Source organism: Ctenopharyngodon idella, chromosome 13, assembly GCF_019924925.1.
Source record: "Ctenopharyngodon idella isolate HZGC_01 chromosome 13, HZGC01, whole genome shotgun sequence".
NCBI lineage: Eukaryota > Metazoa > Chordata > Actinopteri > Cypriniformes > Xenocyprididae > Ctenopharyngodon > Ctenopharyngodon idella.
Window position 1 is genome coordinate 37,340,699 of NC_067232.1, and position 27,240 is coordinate 37,367,938.

The window sequence follows — 27,240 nt, forward strand, 5'->3', positions numbered from 1 at the left end:
GAACGACTACTAACCGACTAGAAAAATATTTAGTAGGGATGCACCGATCCGCCTTTTTCACTTCCTATACCGATTCCGATACCTGGGATTCAGTATCTACCGATCCGATATTCAAGTAATAATAAAAAAAAAAGTGCTAAATTACCTAATAAACTGTATGCCTCACTGTGTGGAAGAAACTGGGATCATTTTTTTGTGCAAGGCATCAGGCTTGACTTAAACATTACTTTCCTAACTTTGTAAAACAAAATAACAAACCCGATCTGAGTATCGGATCGGTGCATCCCTAATATTTAGTCGAGGCAGCCCTAATTATTATGGTATGGGGCCCATTTTGGTAGCCTCGTTCCTCGGGGTGTGTGTGTGTGTGTGTGTGTGTGCGCGCGCGCGCTTGTCTACCTTTCTAACAGGGGACCATGGTGTCGTTACACATTCACCAACAGGGGACCACCGAGCAAAGAGGGGACATTTTTCAGGTCCCCTGTTGGTCATGCTTTAAATCATGTTAAATCAAGTAAAAAAAAATGCTCTGGTGAGTTTTTCATTTTTGGCCAAGTGGGGACCAACAGGGGTGTGTGTGTGTTTAAGCCTATACTCAGCAGCACCCCTGTAGGCTGGAGCAGGAACTGTAATGGCCCATTAACACACGTCGTTCACACTCGTCTATTGTTTAAATGGCTTGCTGTCCTAGAAAAGGCTCTGAGACTGCGAGCTGCTGTTCAACAGGCTGCTTACTTAAGGAACCTTTTATTTTATTTTTTTATACTATTAGGCCAATTATAGAATTTTTTTTGAATTATCTTAATTATTTCACTGTAATGCTAATACATTCCAAGATAATTACCATATAAATTAATAAATAAATTAAACACACACATATATATATATATATATATATATATATATATATATACCCAAAAAATCCCAAATTCAGTATCTCAGAAAATTAGAATATTGTGAAAAGGTTCAATATTGAAGACACCTGGTGCCACACTCTAATCAGCTAATTAACTCAAAACACCTGCAAAGGCCTTTAAATGGTCTCTCAGTCTAGTTCTGTAGGCTACACAATCATGGGGAAGACTGCTGACTTGACAGTTGTCCAAAAGACGACCATTGACACCTTGCACAAGGAGGGCAAGACACAAAAGGTCACTGCAAAAGAGGCTGGCTGTTCACAGAGCTCTGTGTCCAAGCACATTAATAGAGAGACGAAGGGAAGGAAAAGATGTGGTAGAACAAAAATGTACAAGCAATAGGGATAACCGCACCCTGGAGAGGATTGTGAAACAAAACCCATTTAAAAATGTGGGGGAGATTCACAAAGAGTGGACTGCAGCTAGAGTCAGTGCTTCAAGAGCCACTACACACAGATGTATGCAAGACATGGGTTTCAGCTGTCGCATTCCTTGTGTCAAGCCACTCTTGAACAACAGACAGCGTCAGAAGCGTCTCGCCTGGGCTAAAGACAAAAAGGACTGGACTGCTGCTGAGTGGTCCAAAGTTGTTCTCTGATGAAAGTAAATTTTGGGTCCCAGGGTCTGGAGGAAGAGAGGAGAGGCACACAATCCACGTTGCTTGAGGTCCAGTGTTCAAGTTTCCACAGTCAGTGATGGTTTGGGGTGCCATGTCATCTGCTGGTGTTGGTCCACTGTGTTTTCCGAGGTCCAAGGTCAACGCAGCCGTATACCAGGAAGTTTTAGAGCACTTCATGCTTCCTGCTGCTGACCAACTTTATGGAGATGCAGATTTCATTTTCCAACAGGACTTGGCACCTGCACACAGTGCCAAAGCTACCAGTACCTGGTTTAAGGACCATGGTATCCCTGTTCTTAATTGGCCAGCAAACTCGCCTGACCTTAACCCCACAGAAAATCTATGGGGTATTGTGAAGAGGAAGATGCAATATGCCAGACCCAACAATGCAGAAGAGCTGAAGGCCACTATCAGAGCAACCTGGGCTCTTATAACACCTGAGCAGTGCCACAGACTGATCGACTCCATGCCACGCCGCATTGCTGCAGTAATTCAGGCAAAAGGAGCCCCAACTAAGTATTAAGTGCTGTACATGCTCATACTTTTCATGTTCATACTTTTCAGTTGGCCAAGATTTCTAAAAATCCTTTCTTTGTATTGGTCTTAAGTAATATTCTAATTTGAGATACTGAATTTGGGATTTTCCTTAGTTGTCAGTTATAATCATCAAAATTAAAAAAAAAAAAAAAAAACATTTGAAATATATCAGTCTGTGTGTAATGAATGAATATAATATACAAGTTTCACTTTTTGAATGGAATTAGTGAAATAAATCAACATTTTGATGATATTCTAATTATATGACCAGCACCTGTATTCCAAATCTAAAAATAAAATAAAATACTATCAAAACAATTAGATGTAGCTGAACACCTACACAGGTATTCATCTTTCAGTTTCACTACCATCGATCCACAAGGGGAAACTTGGGAGGAAAAATTGTACTGTAATGCAAACATGGACCATGTAACAAATTGCAGTGAATTCTGAACAGCAGAAAACTGCAAAAAAAAAAAAAAATTGTATAATGCCTGTCGATAGTGTTTTTAAGTCTGTGTTTTATGAGTGACAAAGTGTGTTTGTTGGGTGAAACCTTTGCTATTGTTCTGGAAGAATGACTTGACTTGAGAAATGAATTATGTGTTTTGGTAGTTTTAGTGTATTTTGAATATGAAATTAACTGTAATTAATTTACATTTCAATACAGGAAGGCTTCAAAAAGGCCAGTTTATCACAGGTGAGGTACAGACAAACAAGCTCACTAACTACCAATACTGTTACCAATGTCTAAGAATCTGTGGAACTTCTCAAATAAACAAGATTCTGGGATTTACCCAAATTAAATTAAAACAAGAATGACACTGTTTACTGTTAATAATTCACTGCAGTTTGTTACATGACAACTTTTTGTCATATAACATACAATTCATTTCTCACTTAGACACAAACATCACCAATCTATATAGGCCAATTTACACATGCTTACATACTCTTTACAAAATTGTTCAATTTAAGTTCAAGACCTAACACAACACAAAAATGATTAAGACTAAATTTTGCTAAATTTCTACAGTAACACTATATTGAAATATATTCTGAATCTAAAAAAAATCAAATACAGTCAAAATAATTAGATGTAAGCTGAACACCTACATAAGTGTTAGTCCTTGTTTCATCGCTATCTATATAAAAGGGAACATTTAGGAATAATTTTGTACAGTAATTTTAACATGGATTATGTAACATAAACTACTGTGAATTATAAACAGTAGATAATGTCATTTTTGTTTTGTAAAGAAGTTTTACAAAAAACATCTTGTAATGCTCTGTTTTGTTGTTGTTTTGTTTTATGAGTGACAAAGTGTGTTTGTTGGGGGGAACCTAGTCTTGTGAAGAATGACATGATTTGAGACATGAATTAAGTGTTTTTGGTAGTTTTAGTGCATTTCGAATGTGAAATTAACTGCTGTGAAGCTGAAAGTTGGTTAGGTCATTTTTCAAAGCTCTTCACTCAGTTCTCCTAAATATTGAGAAATGCGTCCTAGCGGTGGTAAAAAAAAATATATATTTTAATTTAATTTGGGTAAATCCCAGCATCTTCTCTAGTTTATTTGAGAAGGCCCACAGATTCTTAGACATTGGTAACAGTATTGGTAGTTAGTAAGCTCTTTTGGCCTGTACCTCACCTGTGATAAACTGGCCTCTGAAGCTTCCCAGCATTGAAATGTAAACTGCCAGCGGGGGTTGTGCAGCAAGCTCAATTCTAAATACACATGAAATTATCTATGTTACAATATCAAGGATAATAATGAGTTATGGCCAAATCATTCAGTCTTTAGATCACAGTTTTAAATTATATCTTAAACAAAAAGAGTTTGTTCAACTCATTAAGTTTTTAGTAAATGTGACTTTCTCACTTCATATTATCATTCTCTGTCTTTAGTCACTCAGGATGATGGTGTGAACGATCCTATAAAGGCAGTGATACTTTGGCCATCTACATGTGTTTGTATAAATGTGTTTAACACTAATTTTGAATGATAAATAAGCCCCCATTTACAGCTGCTATTACAGGTTTTTATTTTTTTATTGATTTATTTATTTTTACAATCACTAGGACACATTTCAAAATTAACTTTTTCAAAATTATTCACATGGTTATTATTCAGACTGAAATTTGCAACATTTCTACGGTAGTATCATATTGAAATATATTCCAAATCTAAAAAATGAAATACTATCAAAGCAATTAGATGTAGCTGAACACCTACATAAGTGTTAGTCTTTAATTTGCATCATCTATACAAAAGGGGAAACTTAGAAATAATTTTGTACACTAATGTAAACATGAACAATGTAACAAACTGCAGTGAATTCTGAACAGCAAAAAAACAGCAGAAAATATTATATAATGCTGCCTGTTGTTAGTGTTTTTTGTTTTGTTTTATGAGTGACAGTTTGTTTGTTTGTTGGGAGAAACTTTTGCTAGTGTTCAGCAAGAATGACATGATTTGAGACATGACTGAAGTGTTTTGGTGGTTTTAGTGCATTCTGAATGTGAAATTAACTGCTGTGAAGCTGAAAGTTGGTTTGGAGAACTGAGTGAAGAGTTTTGAAAAAGTGACAAATATTGAAAAATGTGTCCTAGCAATTGTTAAAAAAAACTATGTGTCACAGACACTTATCTATTCTAATTTAATTCTAATATAATCTTCTAATCTTGTCAGTTAATGGATAATGATTGGGTAACAAGCATCACCTGTCAGTCAGGGGGAAAAAATGCAAAATGAACATCCATACTTCATATATTTCAATTGAGTCAACATAAAATTGAGATCTGACCTACAAAATCTTTACAGTGTGTTTGTGATGGTAAGAAATGGCAAAGCAACCAAACAGGTGTTGCACTTTACTATCTAACAGGGGACTCTGACAGTCATTTTGTTTAACAGAATCACTAATCACTATTCACTATATAAAGTGGTGACCTGCAATTGTTACCTTAAAGAGCTATTTCTGCTTGATTTAAAACATAACTTAGTTTTGTTGATATAAATTTATGTAGGTTGGTTCAGTGATGTTAAATAATTTTTGAATTGAACAAAATAAGTTAATTTAGATGTTACCATTTCTATTTATCATTCCATGCCCATTTCCACAAAAGTTAGTGTAAATGATAGAGTTAAGCAGCAGCAGCATGTGCATGTTGTAGTGATTTCACTACACAAAAGGACACTGGTCCCCTGTTAGATGGTAAACACCTGTTTGGTTGCCTTTATGTTTAGCAATATTTCATATCTCTGAATATAATAGCAATGTTCATAACAACACTAATACACCGGTTCTTGTCATAAAAATATGCAGTATGTGATATGATATTGTTCTAATCAATTTAAATTATATTTAAATATTTAAAAACTGAAAATTATATAACCAATATATATACACGCATTCTATTTCTTTCCCAACTGATAATTTTCACTTAAGACATATCCATCTGTGTTCACATTAATACTTGCCAAGACCAGCATTTTGAAATAACTGTGTATTCGAGTACAATGAGCCACGAAAGAGAACTGAATCCAGGATTGCACAATGTCTAAGAGGCTGCTCTTTGTGCGTGTGCTTCAGGTGTGTGTCTGACAATGTGTGTTACCAAAATGCGTTGTTTTCCACAGCTTATTGTGCTTAATAACTCTTTTTAATGTCAAGCAAGTCACACTTAAGTAACAGTCTCCTACCCAATCTATTCTCTGCTATATGTCAACCTTTAACTTTTTGCATTGTTTTGAAGTAAAATATTAAAATCATTCAGATATCACATGCCATTGCAATATGCATATCGTGATATGTACATTTGCGGTATTTCAATATATTCTGCAGCTCTAAATTTTCAATGCAGCAAGTCAACATAAAAAATTGAGATTTGGGGTCAGATTTACGAAGAGTTTGCAACAGCACAAACCCACTTTCAGGATTTTCTAAAGACGGTGAAAACTTATCTCTTTTGTAGGAGTTTACCTTTTAGATGCAAAAGTCTTAAACCAGACACTAATTTGCGCTTCTCTTGGTAGATTGTGTTGGTCGTTATGGAAGTGATCCAGCTGCATCAGTGTGTTCTTTAATTTGTGCTTTGTCAGTAGATCACGCGCTGAACTTTCCACTACCATCAGCGCTTTTATGGTTTTGCGCTCTCACACTAATTTGCCTTGTTTAGTAAATCTGGCCCTAGATCTCCAAAGTATTTACAGTGTGTTGGTGATGGTAAGAAATGGCAAAGCAACTAAAACAGGTGTCATACTTTACCATCTTACAGGGGACCAAAGGCATTTTGTTTAACAAAATCACTATTCACTGTATAAAATGGTGACCTGCAATTGTTACCTTAAAGAGCTATTTCTGTTTGATTTAACCCATAAAACTTTAATTTGGTAAAAATTAATGCATTTAGGTTGGTTCAGTAAAGTTTAATTATTGACTTGAACAAAATTAATTTGTCATTACAATAACAGGTTACCACAATAAGTTACCATTTTTTCATCATTCTATGCCCATTTCCACACAAGTTAAATGGTAAAGTTAAACAGCAGCAAAATGTGCATGTTATAGTGATTTCATTACACAAAAGAATGGTGGTCCCCTGTTAGATGGTAAAGTGTGACACTCAGTTTTATGTTGATTGTTGCATTGAAAATCTTTAATTGGTTCAGCTAAAGTGCCAGTGTTAAAAGACATTCAGTTCACACGATTTAATTTAGATAACTGACAATTTTGCAGCAATGCAGCAAGTCAACATAAAATTGAGTTTACAGTGTGTTTCTGATGGTAAGAAATGGCAAAGAAACCAAACAGATTTCATTATTTCCCATCTAACAGGGGACCAAAAGCATTTTGTTTAATTGAATCAATATTCACTGTATAAAGTGGTGTTACCTCAAAGAGCTATTTCTGCTTGATTTAACCCATAAAACTTAGTTTTGTTGTTCTAAATTAATGTATTTAGGTTGGTTCAGTAAGGTTTAATAATTGACTTGAACAAAATTAGCTAATTCGCCATTACAATAACAGGTTACCATAATAGGTTACCTTTTTTTTTTTTTTTTTTTTAATCACCATTCCATGCCCATTTTCACACAAGTTAAAGTGTACATTGTAAAGTTAAGCAGCAGCAAAATGTGCATGTTATAGTGATTTCATTACACATAAGGACACTGGTCCCCTGTTAGATGGTAAAGTGTGACACCTGTTTGGTTGCCTTTATATTTAGCAATATTTCATATTCTGATTATCTCTGAATGTAATAGCAATGTTCATAATAAAACTAAAACACCAGTTCTTGCCATAAAAAATACACTGTAAAAAGATTTTAAAGGAAACTTAGTTTTATGTTGATTCTTATATTGAAAATCTTCAGCTAAAGTGTCAGTGTTAAAAGACATTTAGTTCACATAATTTAATTGAGATAACTGATAATTTTGCAGCAAGTCAAAATTTTGAGATCTTATCTCCAAAATATTTACAGTGTGTTTGTGATGGTAAGAAATGGCAAAGCAACCAAACAGATGTAGCAATTTACCATCAAACAGTCTTTCCTTGATGAAAATGATATTTGTGAAGTATTTCAGTCAGGTTTTAAGAAGCATCATAGCACAGAAACGGCATTATTAAAGGTTTTTAAAGTTATTTTTTGGCCTTCATATTCTCATCTCACGACATGAAACGTGCTGGCATCTCTGGAAATGCCTTAAATTGGTTTAATCCTATTTGTTAAATAGAAGTTTCTCTGTTGGTATGGGTGAGTGTACATCAGACTCATCAGCTTTATTGTGTGGTATTCTTCAAGGGTCTGTGTTAGCACCGCATCTCTTTTCTCTTTATATGCTACCATTAGGTACCAGTTCTGCACAAATACAGTGTGTCCTTTCACTGCTACGCAGATGATACACAATTGTATGTACCAAGTAAAATGATTCCACTGCCATGGAAAGATTGTTGGCTTGTCTAAATGATGTCAAGGCATGGATGTCTTTAAATTTTTTTTGAGCCTAAATGAATCGAAAACAGAATTGATTATCTTTGGTCCTTCTGAACTTGATAACGCAGTTCAAATTAAGCTGGCTCCCCTGAGCCCTTTTAGGAAACATCGGTAACAAGCAGATAAATGAAATTGTCAAATTGAGGATGATCTCTAAGATTAAGCTGTTTTTATCCCAGAAAGATTTAGAAAAAGTTATTCATGCGTTTATCATCTCAAGATTAGATTACTGCAATTTGCTATATTATGGTGCTCAAAATAAAGTCTTAGACTGCAGATGGTCCAAAATGCTCACAGGCACTTGTAAATTAGATCATATTACCCCGGTGTTAAAATCATTGCATTGGCTGCCTGTTTCTTTTAGGATTAATTTTAAAATTTTATTATTTGTATTTAAATCTCTACATAGCTTAGCTCCATCTTATATTGCTGATTTAATTCAGGAACAAAAGCCAATAAGATCCCTACGATCTCAATCACAGAAACTTCTTTTTGTTCCCCGGTCTAAGATGAAATCCAGAGGGGACAGCGCATTTGCGGTCGCTGCCCCTAAATTATGGAACAGCCTGCCGTTATATATTAGGGACATACCGATGCTCAGTCAGTTTAAAAGCCACTTGAAAACATTTTTTTTTTTATGATAGTGTTCGATCATAGATAAGTGTGGAGGTTGCTAGTATCATATATGCCTCTTCTGATCCTAGTTAAGATGTATTTTGACTGTCTTTTTAAGGTTTCTTTTTAAATTACTTACATAATTATATGGATGTGTTCCTTTTTTAAAAATTGTCTTCTCATTGTGTTACTGTTTGTACAGCACTATGGTCAACGTTGTTGTTTCATTCAGTGCTTTATAAATAAATTTGAATTTGAATTAATATTAACGTAGATGCCATTCTTCTTACAAGTACATCAGGTATTATAGGAATAATAGAATAATTGATAATGTGTTGTGTATATGCCAGGTTAAAATAGATGTTTTCAGTCTAGATTTAAACTGACAGTGTGTCAGATTCCTGAACAAGGCTAGGAAGACTGTTCCAGAGTTTGGGTGCAAAATAGAAAGGATCTACCACATGCAGTTGATTTTGATATTCTGAGTATTATCAGCTGGCCAAAATTTTGAGATTGCAACAGATGTGAAGGACAATAATGCATTAAGAACTTTAAGAAGAATTAAGAAGGTACTGAGGAGCTAAATCATTTAGTGCTTTGTAAATAAATAATTAGCAAGATTTTAAAATGTATAGATATTTAATAAGGGAGCCAATGCGGTGTTGACAGAACTGAGCTAATATGGTCATACTTCCTGGTTCTAGTAAGAACTCTAGCTGCTGCATTTTGGACCAGCTGGAGTTTTAAGCATGCAGGCAAACCACCCATTAGAGCATTACAATAATCTAGCCTTTGAGGTCATAAACGCATGAACTAACATTTTTGCGTTTGTCATTAACAGCATATATCGTATATTAGATATATTTGTAAGATAAAAACCGTAAAAATGCGGTTTTACAGATGCTAGAAATGTGGCTTTCAACTGAAAGATTCGTATCTAACTCGTGACGAAGACTTGACAGAGCAGCCATCAAGTGTTAGACAATATTCTAGGTTATTACTTGCGGAGGTACTTTGTACAATAATTAAAATCTCTTTTTTCAGAATTTAGTAGGAAATTACTAGTCGCCCAACTTATCAACTATGCATTCCGTTAATTTTGTTTTGTCAGGGCGCGAAGAAATATAGTTTAACGGTGAAAACTAGATAAAACATTATCTACATGTATGTTAATCACCAACAATTAAGACTTTGTCTGCAGCTAGTTCTAATTCCAATAGAAAATCAGAAAATTCTTTAATCTCTTTAATTCTTTAAAGTCTGTTTGGTGCCCTGGTGGCCTGTATACAGTAGCTAAATGTCAAACAGGATTTATCACTTAAACTAGATAACGTCATATAAAGCAAAGCACCATCACTTCAAAATAATTATACTTGAAACTTGACCTCTGAGTAATACGGTAACGAAATTTGTTTCAAAGTCAGAGTACTACTTATTCCTTCTTAAAGAGGCTGTTTGATTTGGTTTAGCCATAAATGTTAATGATAAGATAAGGCTCATGTTTATAACGGTAATCTTGGGGGTTAGACTCATTTAAAATAATGTAATCATCTGGTTTTAGCCTGGTTTCTGTCAAACACAGCACATCTAGGTTATGATCTGTGATCATATCATTTACAAAAAGTGTTTTTGTAGATATTGATCAAACCAAGCTTTATTACTTGTTCATTTGTACTATATCTATTTTTTTTTTATTTGTTAAACATCAATGAAATTGTTACCCTTCAATGGGTTTGGGAGTCTCTATGTTTTGGGATTTATCCTACTTTTGTGATGTGAGACAGCTAGCAGATGGTTGGTTTAGCCAATCTGTCTGCTTCCTGACCTGGGCCCCAGTTAAGTTTCAATTTTAAGACTATGTTCCATATTACTAAAGAGAAGAAAGGCACCACCCCAGGAGGGATAAAGACCATCTCTTTTCAACAGGTCAGGTCTGCCCCAAAAACTTTTCCAATTGTCTATGAACCCTAAATTATTCTGCAGACACCACTTAGACAGCCAGCCATTGGGTGATAACAGTCTGCTACGTATCTCGTCACCCTGGGCGAACAGGGAGGGGTTATTACGTGAAGAAGGTTTTTGGTCCAAAAATAAGAATCTCTTTTTTTTTTTTTTTTTCTGAATTTAGTAGTAGGAAATTACTGTTCATCCAATCTTTTTGTGTGTGTGTGATTGATTATGACAGAGCATATTACAATGTCTGACATCATAATTGTTGACATCATAAATGTTATTTTTTTGTTATCTCCAACTGTTGAAGTCGGATATCATTAGTGCCAACGTTAATAACAATCATAGAGTATTTATGATTGGCATTAGCCAGCGCTTTTAAATTTGCTTTGATGTTAGGCACTCTAGTTCCAGGCAAACACGACTATGGTGGCTGTTAGGGGTGTATCGATACATCATTACATCAAGATATTTCTATATAAAAAAGCGACTATGTATCTTTGATGTAAAAGATATGATTCGTGATATAGAGTTAGTTTTATCCAAGGCTCAGTTTACTCTATAAGGTGTAATTCACACAAAAAAATCATGTACTCACCCTTATGTCATTTCAAACCTATAAGATTTTCATTCAACTCCCAAACACAAATTAAGATCTATTTTATGAAACCAGAGAGATTTCTGTCCCATCATTTAAAGTCCATTCCTCTAAAACTTAAAAGATCCAAAAAAAAAATTTGTCTTTAAAGGCATTGTAAAAATAATCAAGTGGTCTAATCAAATCCAAGTCTTCTGAAGAGACACAATGGCTTTATATGATGAACAGATTTACAACGATGCCCATACTGTAGTAAGCACAGATGTTTAAATGCTTGTGTGATATGCAAAAACAACATGAGTGAGTAAATGCAGAATTTAAATTTTTGGATGAACTAACCATTTACAGTTTGGGAATAGTCATTTTGACATGCTTTCTTGCAATTAGAACTGTGATTGATTGCATTGATCATCTAAAGCTGGAACGGCACTCCTCAAAGTGAAAGCGCAAACATAATTTAAATCACCATATCACATTTAGTTTTAATAGTATGATTATTCATTTTAGATGGTTCATATTAGATGGTTTATTCCTATATGTATAGTGCATTAATAGCTGGAGAGGCGGGACATAGCGAGCACCGGGAGAGTATGTGTGCGCGGCCTTTGTGTAAGACTCAACTAATGCCTGCATTGAAAGCGCGAGTACTGCTTGAGGGGGGAAAAATGAAAGTTTTTATGGAGTTTCAGTGACATTACTACATTAAACTACTGTATGTAATGTTGAATATAATGTATAATAATGCAATGGGGGTATATTTGTGAGTCCTGATAATAAAATACTAATATTATTTTAATAATAAAGTAATGAGAATTAAACAAAAAAAAAAAAACTCTTTATTTTGGCTTAAAATATTGCAATAGTATCATGAGTTCATGATCGTGACGTGTATTATTATGACCCTAGTGGCTGGTGTCTCTATTTTCACATTCCGTACAATAGAATCACCAATAACTAGGGCACTTTCAACAGGTTTCTCAGTGGGTTTGTCACTGAATGGGGATGCTGCAGGGGCTCTACGGCTGAAACCGAGCAATGTACGAGGCTCGCTAAGCTAGTTGCATCCAAAGCGATATCTAGAGCCTTTGCATTCTTACTATCCTTGATTAAAGTTTGGATGCATGTCTCTAATTCTGAAATCTCTGTCAGACTGACTATTTCCCTGCATTTATCACATGTGGACAGAGAAGACAACGCTAAACGTGACAGGCAGTGCGAATGACAATAACAGGAGAACATGTCATGACTAACCATGTTTGGTGACTGATTCCGACTTACCACAGTTGTTTGATGAGCCCATACGTGAGTGTACCAACTTTGCTGAAAATATCTCATTCTGTTCAAAAGTCATAGCCATTTTAGTAAATGTGGCCAGTAAATATAACAATGGTATTCTGACTCCAGAGAATCTTTCTGCAGTATTTTGGTTTCTGTAGGGCAAAAATTCTAGGACTAGTTTGCAAAGTAGGTTTAGCAAAAATCCAAAAAATTCCTGAAGTTATAAGCCAAAAATAGTCACTTTGTCATATCTTGTGACCAGTATGTGGAATTCTTCTGAAACTGCTGATGCTTCCTCAGGATATGGAGGCGATAATACACAAGTTTCATCTTAATACGACAAAGTATTGCAGAGATATAGCCTCATGTCCACTAGGGGTGCAACGGTTCTCTGTAAAAAAATCTATAGGCTAGTATGGTTTGTTGAAAATAGCAAGGTGTAAAACAGACAGACAGAGTTCGGATAATGTATGTTTCAGTTGATGAATACGCATTCCGGGTTCCCAAAAAGTTACAACAGCGATGATCAAAAAGCGTGGACAAAACTGTTACTCTTTGTAAACTTGGTTCACTGCAAGTGCCCTATGCTCGGATATGACCAGTCATTTACGCCGTCATCACCTGGGTGCTAATGGCGCACGAGCAGTTGAGACCTGAACAGCGCACATTGTTATCCGTTTAAACTAAACTCATTAAAGCCTTGCTAATTTAAACGTTCAAGAGCAAGACGCGAAAGAACTCGCGCGTGCGCTGTGAGAGGATTTGTGTGTGTGCGCTCATCCAAAGCACGCACGCCCTTATCTCAGACAGCACGCAAAAACCGAGTTCTCTTTCAAGACTTGCGTTTGAATAGACAGATTCACACAAAAATTGTCAACATGCTGTCTTGGCAAGTATCCTAAGAAACAGTCGGTTATGTCTTGAGTGAACGTATAACAGTCGAAAAAAGACAACGCATATGTAACAGTGCATTATGTCGTGCATTATGTCTTAGAGGGAAAGAAGCCTAATATTCCTGCTTTCTGTGTTTTTATTGTTAATCAAACAACAAATGACAAAGAAATCACTCACTGCTCTTGACTGAATAGCTTTTGTAACTAAATAATGATTAGTCTTTATTTATACAGTTAAAATAATATGCAGTGTTATTTTATATTTGATTATTTTATTCATTTTCTATTCCTGAAAACTACTGTTAAATACCTGAAAAACCGGAAAAGCACTGTTTATTTTATTTGAATCTTTGCTCTATTGTATTGATTTGTGCTGTTGCTTGTAGTTTGATGATTTGTTCTTATTTTCTTTATTTTTATTTGACAGTAGTCCTTTTTTCCCTGAACATAGCACATACCGAACCGTACCGAAACCGTGACCCTAAAACCGTGATATATACCGAACCGTGAGTAATTTAAACCGTTGCACCCCTAACGTCCACTGTGGCCTGCTCCCTGTCATATTTGTCAGAGCACTGTGCAAGAATGGTTAGGTCTAACAAAAATCCTTATCTTTTTGTCTTCATTGTCTAAAGATGATTTGTGCCAAATTTGGTGAAATCCTGACTAATGGCCTAGGACTAGTTCACAAAAGTAGGTTTTCAAAAAAGAAACGTTTTCCTGGCAGAAATGAAATCAGAGAAATACATTTTGTTGATATTGAGTCAATGACTACAATTATATAAACCATTTGAGTCTTGTTACATGGCGTTAAAGTAAGAACATTTTTGTATAAAAATAAAATATTGATCACTGTAGCACCACTATTTGGCCGATCAAGGCAAGCATTTGAGTAGTGAGCAGTCTGACCAAGTACTACCATCTGACCAAGTTTCACATCACTATGCCTTATGGTTTGGTCATGTTCCATTTTAAGGCAGACTAATAATAATAAATATAGCCGCAAGCAACTATCATTGGGGTCCCAGCATCAGTGGCCCTTGTGGATTAGCAATCAAATTCAAATGTATCTTATGATGTGGTTTTTACAGAAAAGTCCATATTTACTGAAATTTAGGGTTTGAAACAAGTTTGAGCAACACACAGGTGTCAAAAAGGGCAGCTGACTTTCAAAAGAAATCACTCCCTTTTACAGTTAGATTAAACAAGACGTCATAAGGCTTGTGATCATTATATACACTATATTGCCAAAAGTATTGGGACACCCCTCCAAATGATTGAATTCAGGTGTTCCAATCACTTCCTTTGCCACAGGTGTATAAAATCAAGCACCTAAGCATGCAGACTGCTTCTACAAACATTTGTGAAAGAAGGGGTCGCTCTCAGGAGCTCAGTGAATTCAAGCATGGTACCGTGATAGGTCGCCACCTGTGCGATAAGTCTAATAAAGCACGCCGTCACTGGACTTTAGAGCAGTGGAGACGTGCTCTCTGGAGTGATGAATCTGGCTTCTCTGTCTGGCAATCCGATGGATGAGTCTGGGTTTGCCGGTTGCCAGGAGAACGGTACTTGCCTGACTGCATTGTGCCAAGTGTAAAGTTTGGTGGAGGAGGGATTATGGTGTGGGGTTGTTTTTCAGGGGTTGGGCTTGGCCCCTTAGTTCCAGTAAAAGGAACTCTTAATGCTTCAGCATACCAAGACATTTTGGACAATTTCATGCTCCCAACTTTGTGGGAACAGTTTGGGGATGGCCCCTTCCTGTTCCAACATGACTGCGCACCAGTGCACAAAGCAAGGTCCATAAAGACATGGATGAGCGAGTTTGGTGTGGAGGAACTTGACTGGCCTGCACAGAGTCCTGACCTCAACCTGATAGAACACCTTTGGGATGAATTAGAGCAGAGACTGCGAGCCAGGCCTTCTCGCCAACGTCACTGCCTGACGTCACAAATGCGCTTCAAGAAGGATGGTCAAAAATTCCCATAAACACACTCCTAAACCTTGCGGAAAGCCTTCCCAGAAGAGTTGAAGCTGTTATAGCTGCAAAGGATGGGCCAACTCCATATTAAACCCTACGGATTAAGAATGGGATGTCATTTAAGTTCATGTGCACCTAAAGGCAGACGTCCCAAAACCTTTGGCAATATAGTGTATGTGGTGTGTGCATTTAGATACATTTTTAAAATTGATTTTGATTTTGTGACAGGACAATTTCAAATGAATGTGAGGATATCTTTTGCAACTCAACCTTATTTATCTGAAGTATTTATCTTAATGCTCCTTTCATTTTTATAATTTATTTTTTATAATGTGTAGCCTTCTAATCTTTTAAACTATTGGTGTGTTTGTGTAAACTATTTTAACTCTAATGTGAAATATTTTGTGAAACTAAAACCAAGTAACTGCTTTAAGTCATAATATTTTTGTAGAAATTATAACGCAGTATAATGTTGGAATGCAGAAATAATACACAGAACAAACTGTCATTTTACTTTAAGACAGCATGTTAAAAAAAGTAAAAGCGAATAATTCTTGGCTGTTGGTGCTCCTGAGCTGCTGTTAGGTTATATGCGAATGTACTGTCTGTATTTATGCTTGCAGTTTAAAACATGGTACACTATACATTATACACATTATAATAATAATAATAATAATAATAATAATAATCCTTACACTAAAAATACTAACAGAACAATAGGGTTTCAGCACTGCGCTTGTACCTAATAATAGTAAAAGTAAAATAATAGTAAAAATAAAATCTAAAAACAATAGGGCTTTAGCACTATTTTCATAAATACAGATTTTTTTAGGGATGTACTCTCTACAAATGAGCCATGATACAGGGGGAAAAAAAACAAAACATAAAGGGGTTAAATTCTAAAACATCAAGACACCTAGACAATAGACAAACACTCAAACAAACATATTTATGTGCACAAATACATATGAACCGTTGTTACTGTAAAGGGCAATCCACACTGCACTGACAGATGCCAACCAACAGCAACAGACACTGTCGGAGTGTGTTATACTCCAGTCCCTGTTGGTGTTGGTCAGAGCTTGTTTTCACTGATTGAACATGTTCAACCGATGTTTGTCGGGTTGTGAAATGTCTGAGAAGTGATGTACTGTAAAGGCCAATTCTCACCGCGCCGACAGATGCCGACAGACGGCAACAGACACTTCAACAGGTTTTGTCAGATCAGTGTGTTGGGGTCTGTTGGCGTCTGTGCAGGAAAAGCACACAAAAATAAATGGGTTAAACTTTAAAACATCAAGAATGTTAAATAGTTACACACAGAGACAGACAGTGAGACCAAAATGAGACTGTTTACCAGATATTTGGGCCAGAACACTCGAGCATAAAAAAAATACAACGGCTAATAAAAGAAAGTAGAGCTGTGGAGTATAATTGTTTTTGCAATGCTGTGAATGCATCGATGCATAAAAACAAAAGAGTCGATTTTAATAAAAATTAAAAAGACCTATCATTCATATTGATGCACTGTTTTATTGTCGACTAAAGCAACTAATGTGTATCATTGTTAGATCTGTGTATAAGGTCTTAATATAATAGGCTATACCTGCTGCCATCTGTGTCATTAATGTTAAAGGAACACTCCACTTTTTTTGAAAATAATCTCCGGGTCTGGCGGTACCACTTTTAACATAGCTTAGCATAGTTCATTGAATCTGATTAGACCGTTAGCATCTCGCTCAAAAATGACCAAAGAGTTTCAATATTTTTCCTATTTAAAACTTGACTCTTCTGTAGTTACATTGTGTACTAAGACCCGGAGATCGGCTGAATGGATTCGAAAACGGTAAAACTCAACTGTTTGACTCCTAGGTGAGTTGGAAAATGAGCCTGTTTTCAAAAAAAGTGGAGTGTTCCTTTAATCAAACAATAAAAGAAAAGGGAATCACTCACTGCTGACTGAACTTTTATAGCTTTAATAATAATCAGTTTTTTTGTAATGAATACACTAAAGATGATTATATGCAGTGATTTTTTTTTTTTTTTTTTTTTTTTTTTTTTTTTTTTTTCTCCCTCCCCCTTATTTGAATGCTTCTGTTAGATTTAAAATGGGGGGAAAAGTAAAACCTTAATTGCATTTGTTAATTGCGTTTTTCTTTTATTTTATTTTTTTTATTCCAAAGATAAAATAACAGCTATATTGTTAATAATATAATAATTAATAAAAGAATTGGAGGAAAAGCTCTTTTGTGATGCATCAAGATTTGTTTTATCGAATTGTTACCCTCTGAATTGTAATTGAAACATGAGGAAAGTGAAGTAATTATTTTTGAAAACACTTCTCAGCAACAAGAGCATATTTACAGCATGTGTGAAATAGTGCTTTCACGATACCAGATTTTTCACTGCACGATTGTGGCCAAAAGAAGTCACAATAATAATAATATCGTGATATCTAGAAATCTTGAAAAAATAAAAAATCAGTCAAATTCATCTTTACTTTGTTTGTTTCTTTCTTTCTTTCTTTCTTTCTTTTTTGAAGAATCCATTTCATACAAAAGGAACAATTACAGGCAACCATGAGGCAGAAATTTTATTTTATAGTATTCTCTACAGTGAGAAAAGTTACGTTGATTGGCATTGCATTATAAATATACATTATCATCCTTATGAAAATACCCAAGATGGTTTGAAGAACACAGATGAAACCACATACTGTCGCAATGGTGTGTTAATTCTCTTAATGTTTAATCAGTCAAAATGTCTCTATCTGCAGATAATTCAGCTACAGCTGCATGTCTTTGTCCATATTAGTAGTAATTTTTATTACTCTCTGAGTCTTCCGTGTGGACTTTCTACACGAGGGCACCCTCTGGTGTCAAGTATGAATGAAACAAATTACATGTGAGTTTCATAATGTTTACATCGCCTTATGTTGGGTAAAAATAGAGAAAAATACTGCTCTCAAAAGATGTTTGAAGTAAACATACAATAATCCATAAGTTTTTATCCTAATGAGCACACTTAGACTAAAAGGCCCGAGAGATTGTAAATATGATAAAACACAAAAAGGTGTCAGCAGTTAAAGGTAGGGTAGGCAATTTGTTTTATAAACACCTTTTGTTATACTGGTTGAAAAACATCCTGATAGCTGTCAATAATAGAAGTGGTCTAAATGTTATTACATGTACATATATTTTCTACAGAAGTCTCAGGACCAATAAATGTTTGTCCAATCATTGCATTCGGTCCGAATGCAGTGATGCGTTGTCCTACCTGCCGCACACCCAGCTCACGCATACATCACACGTCATCAGTGGGTTCCATAAGGCTATGCAGAGTTGTAGACAGACATTAGGCTTGTTCGAGATGCATCAGCGCTGTGCAGACCGATCAGCGTATGACATCAAAGTACCGCGAGAGCGTTTAGAGAGCATACAAATCCTTATGCTTTCGAATCGCTCTCACGGTACGTTGTCAGACGCCGATCGGTCTGCGCAGTGCCGATGCATCTCGAACAAGCCTATTCACTGAGCTCTGCAAACAAATAGCAGCTGACTTTTACTGTTCCTCCTGAATCAAAACAACGAGATTATGCTGCTTTCAGTCCATGTCATAACCGTAATTATGAGATGGCAGCCCCTGACGTTCTACCTGGAGCTGTTCACATCCTTAGACTCGGATTTATGCGTTTCTGTGTCAACACTATCAATGCCTACAGTTGTGATCCGCACTCAGAATTCTTTTAAACACTTTATTTATATTTATCACATTGTTTTATTCTCCTGTGAATAGACGTTTTGGCTCGCAGGCCTTCCTCGATGTGTTGAATGCTCTAAATCGCTCCACTCGCTATTTAAAAAATTAACTAATTAATTATCAATCTCATTAAAATTTAACAATGTCACAAATCACTCACTTAATTCTTATACAGCAATTTTCCTCACACAACATGAACTTAGTAAATACATTCACTCAAAATTTACTTGCAACACAGAACACAGTACTCATGATGTTCAAGATACAAAAGCATAGTAAGTCAACAGAAGATCCCACACATTAATTAGCCAGTTAGCCTGAAAAGGCCTTACACATCAATCCTGTAAATGCATAGTAGTGAAAAAAACAATGATTGAAATCGTCAGAAATATGTCTTCCATTAATCAATATATGGTCTTCACACTTAGAATATTTAATATATTGTAAAATTTGTAGAAATCAAGTAATACAATTTTCTCTACATCACGTTATAGAATGCCGTCTAATGCTTGATTTATGTTCATTAAGCCATAATTTCAGTTGTCGTGATGATTTTCCAATATATATCTTTTGGCAAGGACACTAATATTTAGATCACATTGCGAGTGGTACAGGTGATACAAGATTTAATTTTGAAGCATTGTCTTTGGACATATAAATTGATTACATTTTATCAAATTCTGGCATGCGGCACACCTTCTGCATGGGAAAAGCCTTGTATAAAAGGCTTTTTTTTTTGTACTTAGTGCAAAATAGATTTATTTTAAAGGAAATGGGGTTAAAATAATAATATTCCAATAAAAATACACCTGAGCCAAAATTTAAGCACTTGGCAACTAACACAGGCAAAATTATCAAAAAGACAAAAATGTCCATAAGGTCGCACAAGGGCCAATATTGTGTTTTTAATCCATAGGTTTTCGAAATACTGTTGTTTGTAATAATCCTATCTCAGTCAACTTTATGTCCGAAAAATGTATTGTATCACGACTCTTACCCATCGTAAATTTAATTGAAGGAATCCTCGAATTAATAAGACACATGTATCTAATTCCTTTTCAGAGCCTGACCATATCATAAAACAATCAATATATCGCATCCAAACTTTAATATGTGAACAAAAAGGATTGTAATCTAGTTCAAATATACCCACCAATAAGTTAGCGTAATTTGGTGCTATCGGGGTACCCATCGCTGTACCTAGAGTTTGTAAATAAGTCTTTTTCGAATAAGAAATAATTTAAGACTAATGCCGTAAGGTCCACTATGAATTCTAACGGTACTCTTATATCATCATCTTTACAGTAAAACGTTAACTCATCCAAGCCCGCTTCATTTTTTTTCAAAAAATCTGTGGTATCTTTTAAATACAGTGGTAGTTTCTTTGCTATTGGTTGAATTTTTGAGAATCAAGGAATTTAGAGATTTTTTTTTTTTTTTTCCTCCCCTCTGTTAATGACCCATTTCCTGAAACAGTTGGTCGCATTGGAGGATCCTCTAATGATTTATGTATTTTCAGTAAAGCATATAAAACTGGAATCCTAGGATGTTCATTTTTCAAATATTTTAATTCCTGTTCATTAATCCATTTATTGTCGTATCCTCATCCTCATTTATATAGCACTTTTTACAGTACAGATTGTTTCAGCTTTACAGTGATAATAGGAATGCTAATGGACAGAGATTGTTTTGGCTTTACAGCAGCTGTAGAAAAAAGTTAAAGTGAGTTTTTGATTGAATCACTTCCGTTGTAAAACTCATTCATTATTAACTTAGGGGCCACTTAAATGACACCTTTTTAACTGAAAACAGAAGACTTTTAATGCTTTCTTGCCGTTCGTTTATATGTTTAGTGCACGTTTGAATGTGTATGTGCGCGTATGCTTAGTCTTTCTTTACAAAGTGACATCGCCAAATTACTTGTCTGGTACGCATAATACAGAATTATTAGTCGTTTCTGCGGATCCATGTGAACTGGAATCATTTTGATAACGTTTTATCTATACATAGGGAAAGGAAAGGGAAGGAGACCTTCACAGTGGGTAGTTTAGTTGACACTTCAGGGCTGCGTTGTCGTCGTGTCTAAGCGCAGGTCCTTCATCTCATCTGGATACGGCCTGGATCTGGTATCTGGATCTGGATCTCAGACTACGGTAAACCTCAGGATAAACAGAGAGACTAATATTATGGTAGACACCATTCTTCTTATGATGTAGCGAGTACATCAGTTGTTATGGGAAGTGTTCCTGGTTTCAGCTGGCCTAATTTATGCAGCCTAAAAATTTACATGATTTGAATTATAGAAGTAGATAATGTGTTATGTGTATGTAAGATGTTTTTAATCTAGATTTACTGACAGAGTGTGTCAGCTTCCCGAACAATGCTAGGAAGACTGTTCAAAAAGTGTAGGTGCTAAATAGGAAAAGGATCTACTGTTTGATATTCTAGGTATTATCAAATGGCCAGAATTTTGAGATCGTAATAGACATGAAGGACTATAATGTGTTAAGAGCTCGCTCAAGTACTGGGGAGCTAAACCATTTAGTGCTTTGTAAGTAATTAGCAAGATTTTAAAATTTATACGATGTTTAATAGGGAGCCAATGCAGTGTTGACAGAACCAGGCTAATATGGTCATACTTCCTTTTTCTAGTAAGGACTCTAGCTGCTGTGTTTTGTACCAATTGGAGTTTGTTTACTAGGCGTGTATCAAAGAGCACACCCAGGTTCCTAACTGACGACGAAGACTTGACAGAACATCCATCAAGTGTTAGTATTCTAGGTTATTATGTGCAGAGTTTTTTGGTCCAATAATTAGAATCTCTGTTTTTTCCAAATTAAGTAGTAGGAAATTGCTAGTCATCCAATTTTTATATCAGCTATGCATTCCGTTAATTTTGTGAATTGGTAAGATTCATCAGGGCACGAAGAAATGTAGAGCTGAGTATCATCAGCATAACAGTAAAAACTAATGCCATGCTTCCTAATGATATCTCCCAAGGGTAGCATGTACAAAGTGAACAGCAACGGTCCTAGTACTGAGCCTTGCGGTACTCCATACTCAGTTGGATTAAATACAAGTTTCTTATAGAATATTAGAATTTCATATTAGAATTCATAACAATCCCACCTCCTTTATCTGCTCTTGAATTGTCAGGGTTGGATTATTAGTCAATGTTGTTAAAGCTTCTCTTTGTGCTCTCGTCAAGTTGTGCTTTTTATATGATACACTTCGAGGTTCCTATAATTTGTCCACATCTTTTTCTACTGGTCTATAGAAAGTATTCACTGAGTGATTGTTCACAATTAGTATAAAAGTACTCCTTGGTCTAAATTGTTGCACATATAATGTTGTGTTAACACTTGAATAAAAAAAAATTTAACATTTCTAAAAAAAAAAAAACAAAAAAAAAAAACAATAATAAATAAATAAAAAAATAAAAAAATTACAATTCAACTTTAACCATAAATGGGTTAGAAACATTATATATAGTACATAGGATAACCCCTTACTCAATACTGTGATTTGTTCGGTGGGCAATTCTTTGATAGTTCTCTTGTTGATTGTTTAAAGTAGTGCAATTTGGTGAAGTTACCTCCCTATATCCTTTTCCCCGGTGTCCTCTTCTGGTTGGTTTCTTCTATATTGATTGCGTTTGAAGCGGCGGAGTTTGTCCAAAAAAGGTTTCCTTGGTCGAGATGATGTTTGAGAAGACAACGTATAAGAATCATCTGATTCAGAAGCTCTTGTAAATCTTGATCCCCTGTGTTTTCGTTGAGGGTTTTACTTTATCTGACATCCTGGTATACACTTTGTGGACTTTATAGTCTATGGTGTCTCTTGAACTTACAGATTTTTGTGTTAAGTCACCTTTATTTATATAGCGCTTTTTACAATGCAGATTGTGTAAAAAGCAGCTTTACAGTGATAACTGGTATATAATTTTGGCTGCACAGCAGCTCTTAAAGAAAATGGTGTCAATGCAGGCAGATCAAAGCACTGTTGAATATCAAATGTCAATTTAAGCATTTTAGTTTTTCTTCAATTTTACTCTGGAGGGCGACTAGTTGTTTTGTATTAAAATTGTGCTTAATTTCCATCTTGCAGTTCTCAATTTTAGAGTCACCATTTCTTTCTTTGTTAAATCAATGACTAAAAGCATCAAGTTCATTAAAGAGAATCTTGCACCACTTTTTACAGAAATCGGTCATCCTGGCCAATTGTTGGTTCTTTTTGAATATGTAATCCTCATGGTATCAGTCCATTCCTGTACTATTTACTCAATGTTTAGGCGTGCAGCTCCATTTGAATTCCTTTTGTTGACCCTGTGAATGCCGACATGAATCTGCAGCAGTCAGGTGGTACAACTAGGGCACTGTAAGTTGTTTACGTTCATTATTATTGACATGTTATGTGCTTTGAGACAAGGTAATTTAACGACGTATCTCATCAAGTGACGGTTTGTAGAATCTGCTGTGTTGGAGAATCTCATGTCTTTTGGAGGAGGTGTGGCTTTGGAGAGCCCTCTGAAGGGAGGGTGGGATCTCATGCAATGTAACATTGTAATGTAACATTTCCCATTTCGGGACTAGCAAAATAATTGCTACTTGCTCTGTGTACAGTGGCCAAATCTGCAAGGTAACTGAGGCAGAGATGGGTGAACAGGTTGATAGCAAGCCTGCAGACTGGGGTGATTTAATGAGTCATTTTTGCAGAATCCAAAAATCCTCCACACTGTGGCAAGCTAACTTTCTTGGATTGTGGGTAGTGTTTCATCTGTCATATCCAACAACATGGTTTTCAGGGCAGTGGCAGCTGCGCTCTGTGTCTGTTTGTTTTATGACAGGTGACAGCCAGTGTTAAGGTGTAATACCGCCACCTGTTGTACATTGGGATGTCAACCAGATACTGGCGCTGGATTATTTACGTGTCATATTATCATGTGTACTATTAATTTTTAATTATTACAGCTATCGCCAAAACCGGTATATTGCAACAGCCCTAATTAACATGATAATGATATTTCATTTTTAAATGTCACAATTATCGTCAATACCAGTATATTGCAACACCCCTAGCAACAAGGTTTTGTACAACACTGTTTAAATGTAGGCCTATACAGCCATCTACTGGATATACTATGGCATTACATTTGATTATTTTTCTTTCAACCAGATTGCAGTAGTCTGCCTATTTGTAACTTGATGTTTTTAATAAAAAAAAAAAAAAAATAGAATACAATGTGTTTTCTAATATTTGTATTTTATATAGAAATAAATTGTGTAAATTGAGGTAAATGTTGTGCATTGTCATGAATTCCCCTTAAAATACAAAATATTTATAAAAAAAAAAAAAAAAAAAGAATTAAGTATAGTACATTTATTTCACATTCATTCAGTCCCCATTATAAAACATACAATTTGAATTTAACCTAAATCAGACATTGCACTTAGGATATATCAGACACTTCCTGTTTCCCTTTTTGTCATTAGTTTAATCCTTCACCCTGACAACACCATTGCAGATATCCAAAATCTGTTTGCAGTTTAGCATCCTCAATGTCTTGACATCAGAGCTAATAAGTACATATATTGTTCTCATCAAGCCTTTTTATTTAACATTGAGTTTGGTGACTAGGTAAAAACTAGCCCCCCAAATAACCCCACAAAAAAAATACAGAACCCACCCCACCCATTTCTTAGCATTTCTTAGTCTAACGACCGACAATTGATGTGCGTGTCACCATTTGAGATATCAAATATCTATTCGCAATTTAGCATCTTCAATGTCTTGGCATCATTTAACAAGTTTGGAGATGATAGGAGTATTTAAAAGTTCACTGCATGCGCTTTTGACAATTCAAAATGACAATTCTTGCATGTATGTACGAGAAGTTAGGAGAACAATTGGGCCATGGATTTTTTTTTTTCCCCGGTGTGAGAACGCTGGCACGCTTCTGCTGCCGCTTCACGCTGGTGCCTGTTTGTCTGTCTGTTTGATTGTTTGCTGATACGTTTTTTGGATACGTTTCTACTGAATTCAACAGATCTGGATTGTCTGGATTATTTTCTGGATTACTTTCTTTACTTAAAGTTTTGAACGACTGACCTGGTATTTTCACGACTGTCACACTGATCGGCTACGAGCCCTCTCCATTCCTATCCACATCCTTCTCGACATCTGGCAAGGTGAGTCTCCACTCTCTCTGTCATTTGTGGTGTCAGTCCTTGGTATGGTTGGGTAGCCTTCCCTTCTGTGGATTGTGGATTCGATTCAGTTCTGGCTAACGTAGTTAAACTGATAGTTGATGTATGGGCTGCTGAATACTTATGTGAGTGAATGCTGGCGCAAACTGCTGCCGCTGCTCTCTGACGGCTTCATCTGTTTTATTTTGTTGTTTGATTACTGTTGACTTTTCTGGTCGTTTTAACTAAAAGGACCTAAGGACCTGAGGACCGTTTTACCCAAATAGAAAACATCAACTTTTCAGTAACTTCTAAACTGGTACGACGCTTTTGATCACGGCCTCTGGTGTCACTCCCTTCTCAAGGAGCTATCCAGGAGTTTGTTTGCAACAATGTGGATCAGCCGAATTCTCATGTGGATTATACTTTATTTCATCTACCATCCGGTGACATCGATACTTCAATATACCGCGGCGGAACTTTTCTCATTGTGATTTTGTGTCACCGAACCACTGCTGACCCTTCAATCTCACCAGGATATTATATACTATCCTCGGCAGAAGTACATCCATCGCGGGTCACAACGGAATTATATCTATGGTGACACAGGTCCAATACGATCGTTTTGGTCATCCACCTCGCATCCACCAAAGAAATCAAGACGTACTGTTGACCACAGTGTGTTAGCCAACATAGCCAGGACAACTAGTACCAAATCCGGTATGAACGATCTAACTTTTGGTTTATTCAACATTCACTCGTTAACAAACAAAGGACCTCTTATTTATGATCTCCTGAATGATAACAAGTTTGATTTCCTCTGTTTGACTGAAACATGGCAACAACATCATGATTTCTCACAGCTTAATCAAACGGTTCCTCCCGGCTTTGTTTACACCTGTCAACCCCATGCCTCTGGCCGAGGAGGAGGGCTTGCGATACTTTATAAAGAGAAGTGGAAAGTCTCTCCCATAACTGTGCCTTTGTATGAATCATTTGAATCCACTGTTTTACAAATTAACGGGCCTGTTCCTACTGTTGTAGCTACTGTTTATTCTCCACCCAGGAGAAATACAAATTTTTAAAATGATTTTTCTGTATTTTTAACTTTACTGTGTTCCGCATCTCACAATGTTATTATATTGGGCGATTTTAATATACACATGGATAATGTCAATAACATTCTCACCAGAGATTTTATATCATGTCTTGACAGTCTTGGAATACAACAATTTGTTTTTGTTTGTTTTTTTGTTTTTTTTCTCCAACCCACTGTAAAGGTCACACTCTTGACCTTATTTGCTGCTCTGGTGTAACCCCTTCTAACGGTGTTGCATCAGACTTGCCAGTATCAGATCACAAGTTAATATCATTCAGTGTTAACTTAATGGTAGACAAAATCAACGTGGGTCATTCCATCTCATTTTGGAATGTTAAGAACATTGATTTATCTGCTCTTTCTGATGGACTTGATAATTTCTTCATGAGAGATGTCTTTTCTACTCTGGATGACTTGGTTTCCTATTATAATGAGGGACTGCATAGTGTGTTTGATAAGCTTGCACCTCTAAAAACTCAGACTGTATATTTTTCTCATTCTGCACCTTGGTTTACACCTGAACTGAGGCAACTTAAAACTAAGGGGCGTCGCTTGGAACGTCTATGCATTAAATCTGGACTTACTGTTCATAAAGAGATGTATGCAGATCACATGCTCTCCTACAAGAATGCTCTTTCAACCGCTAAATCTGATTACTATTCTGCTATAATTAGGTCAGATAAAGGGAACACTAGATCTTTGTTTACCACAGTAAATAACATCTTACGGCCTCCTGATACCCTTCCTTCCCACCTATACTCTAGTGATTTGTGTAACAAATTTATGACCTTTTTTTATAACTAAAATTGACAAT

General features: G+C 35.8%; 1 protein-coding gene across 6 annotated transcripts in view; it reads left to right on the forward strand.

Moving 5' to 3' along the window:
* The window catches only part of agpat5 (1-acylglycerol-3-phosphate O-acyltransferase 5 (lysophosphatidic acid acyltransferase, epsilon)), a 198,647-nt gene that overhangs the window by 37,901 nt on the left and 133,506 nt on the right, over positions 1 to 27,240 (forward strand). For 4 of the 6 annotated variants that reach the window (XM_051916838.1, XM_051916837.1, XM_051916836.1 and 1 more), the window contains exon 5: positions 2,744 to 2,773. The exons of the other annotated variants lie outside the window; for them this stretch is intronic. In XM_051916838.1, coding sequence (XP_051772798.1) covers positions 2,744 to 2,773 — 30 coding nt within the window. The remainder of the gene's footprint in view (positions 1 to 2,743; positions 2,774 to 27,240) is intronic. 6 annotated transcript variants of the gene reach the window in all.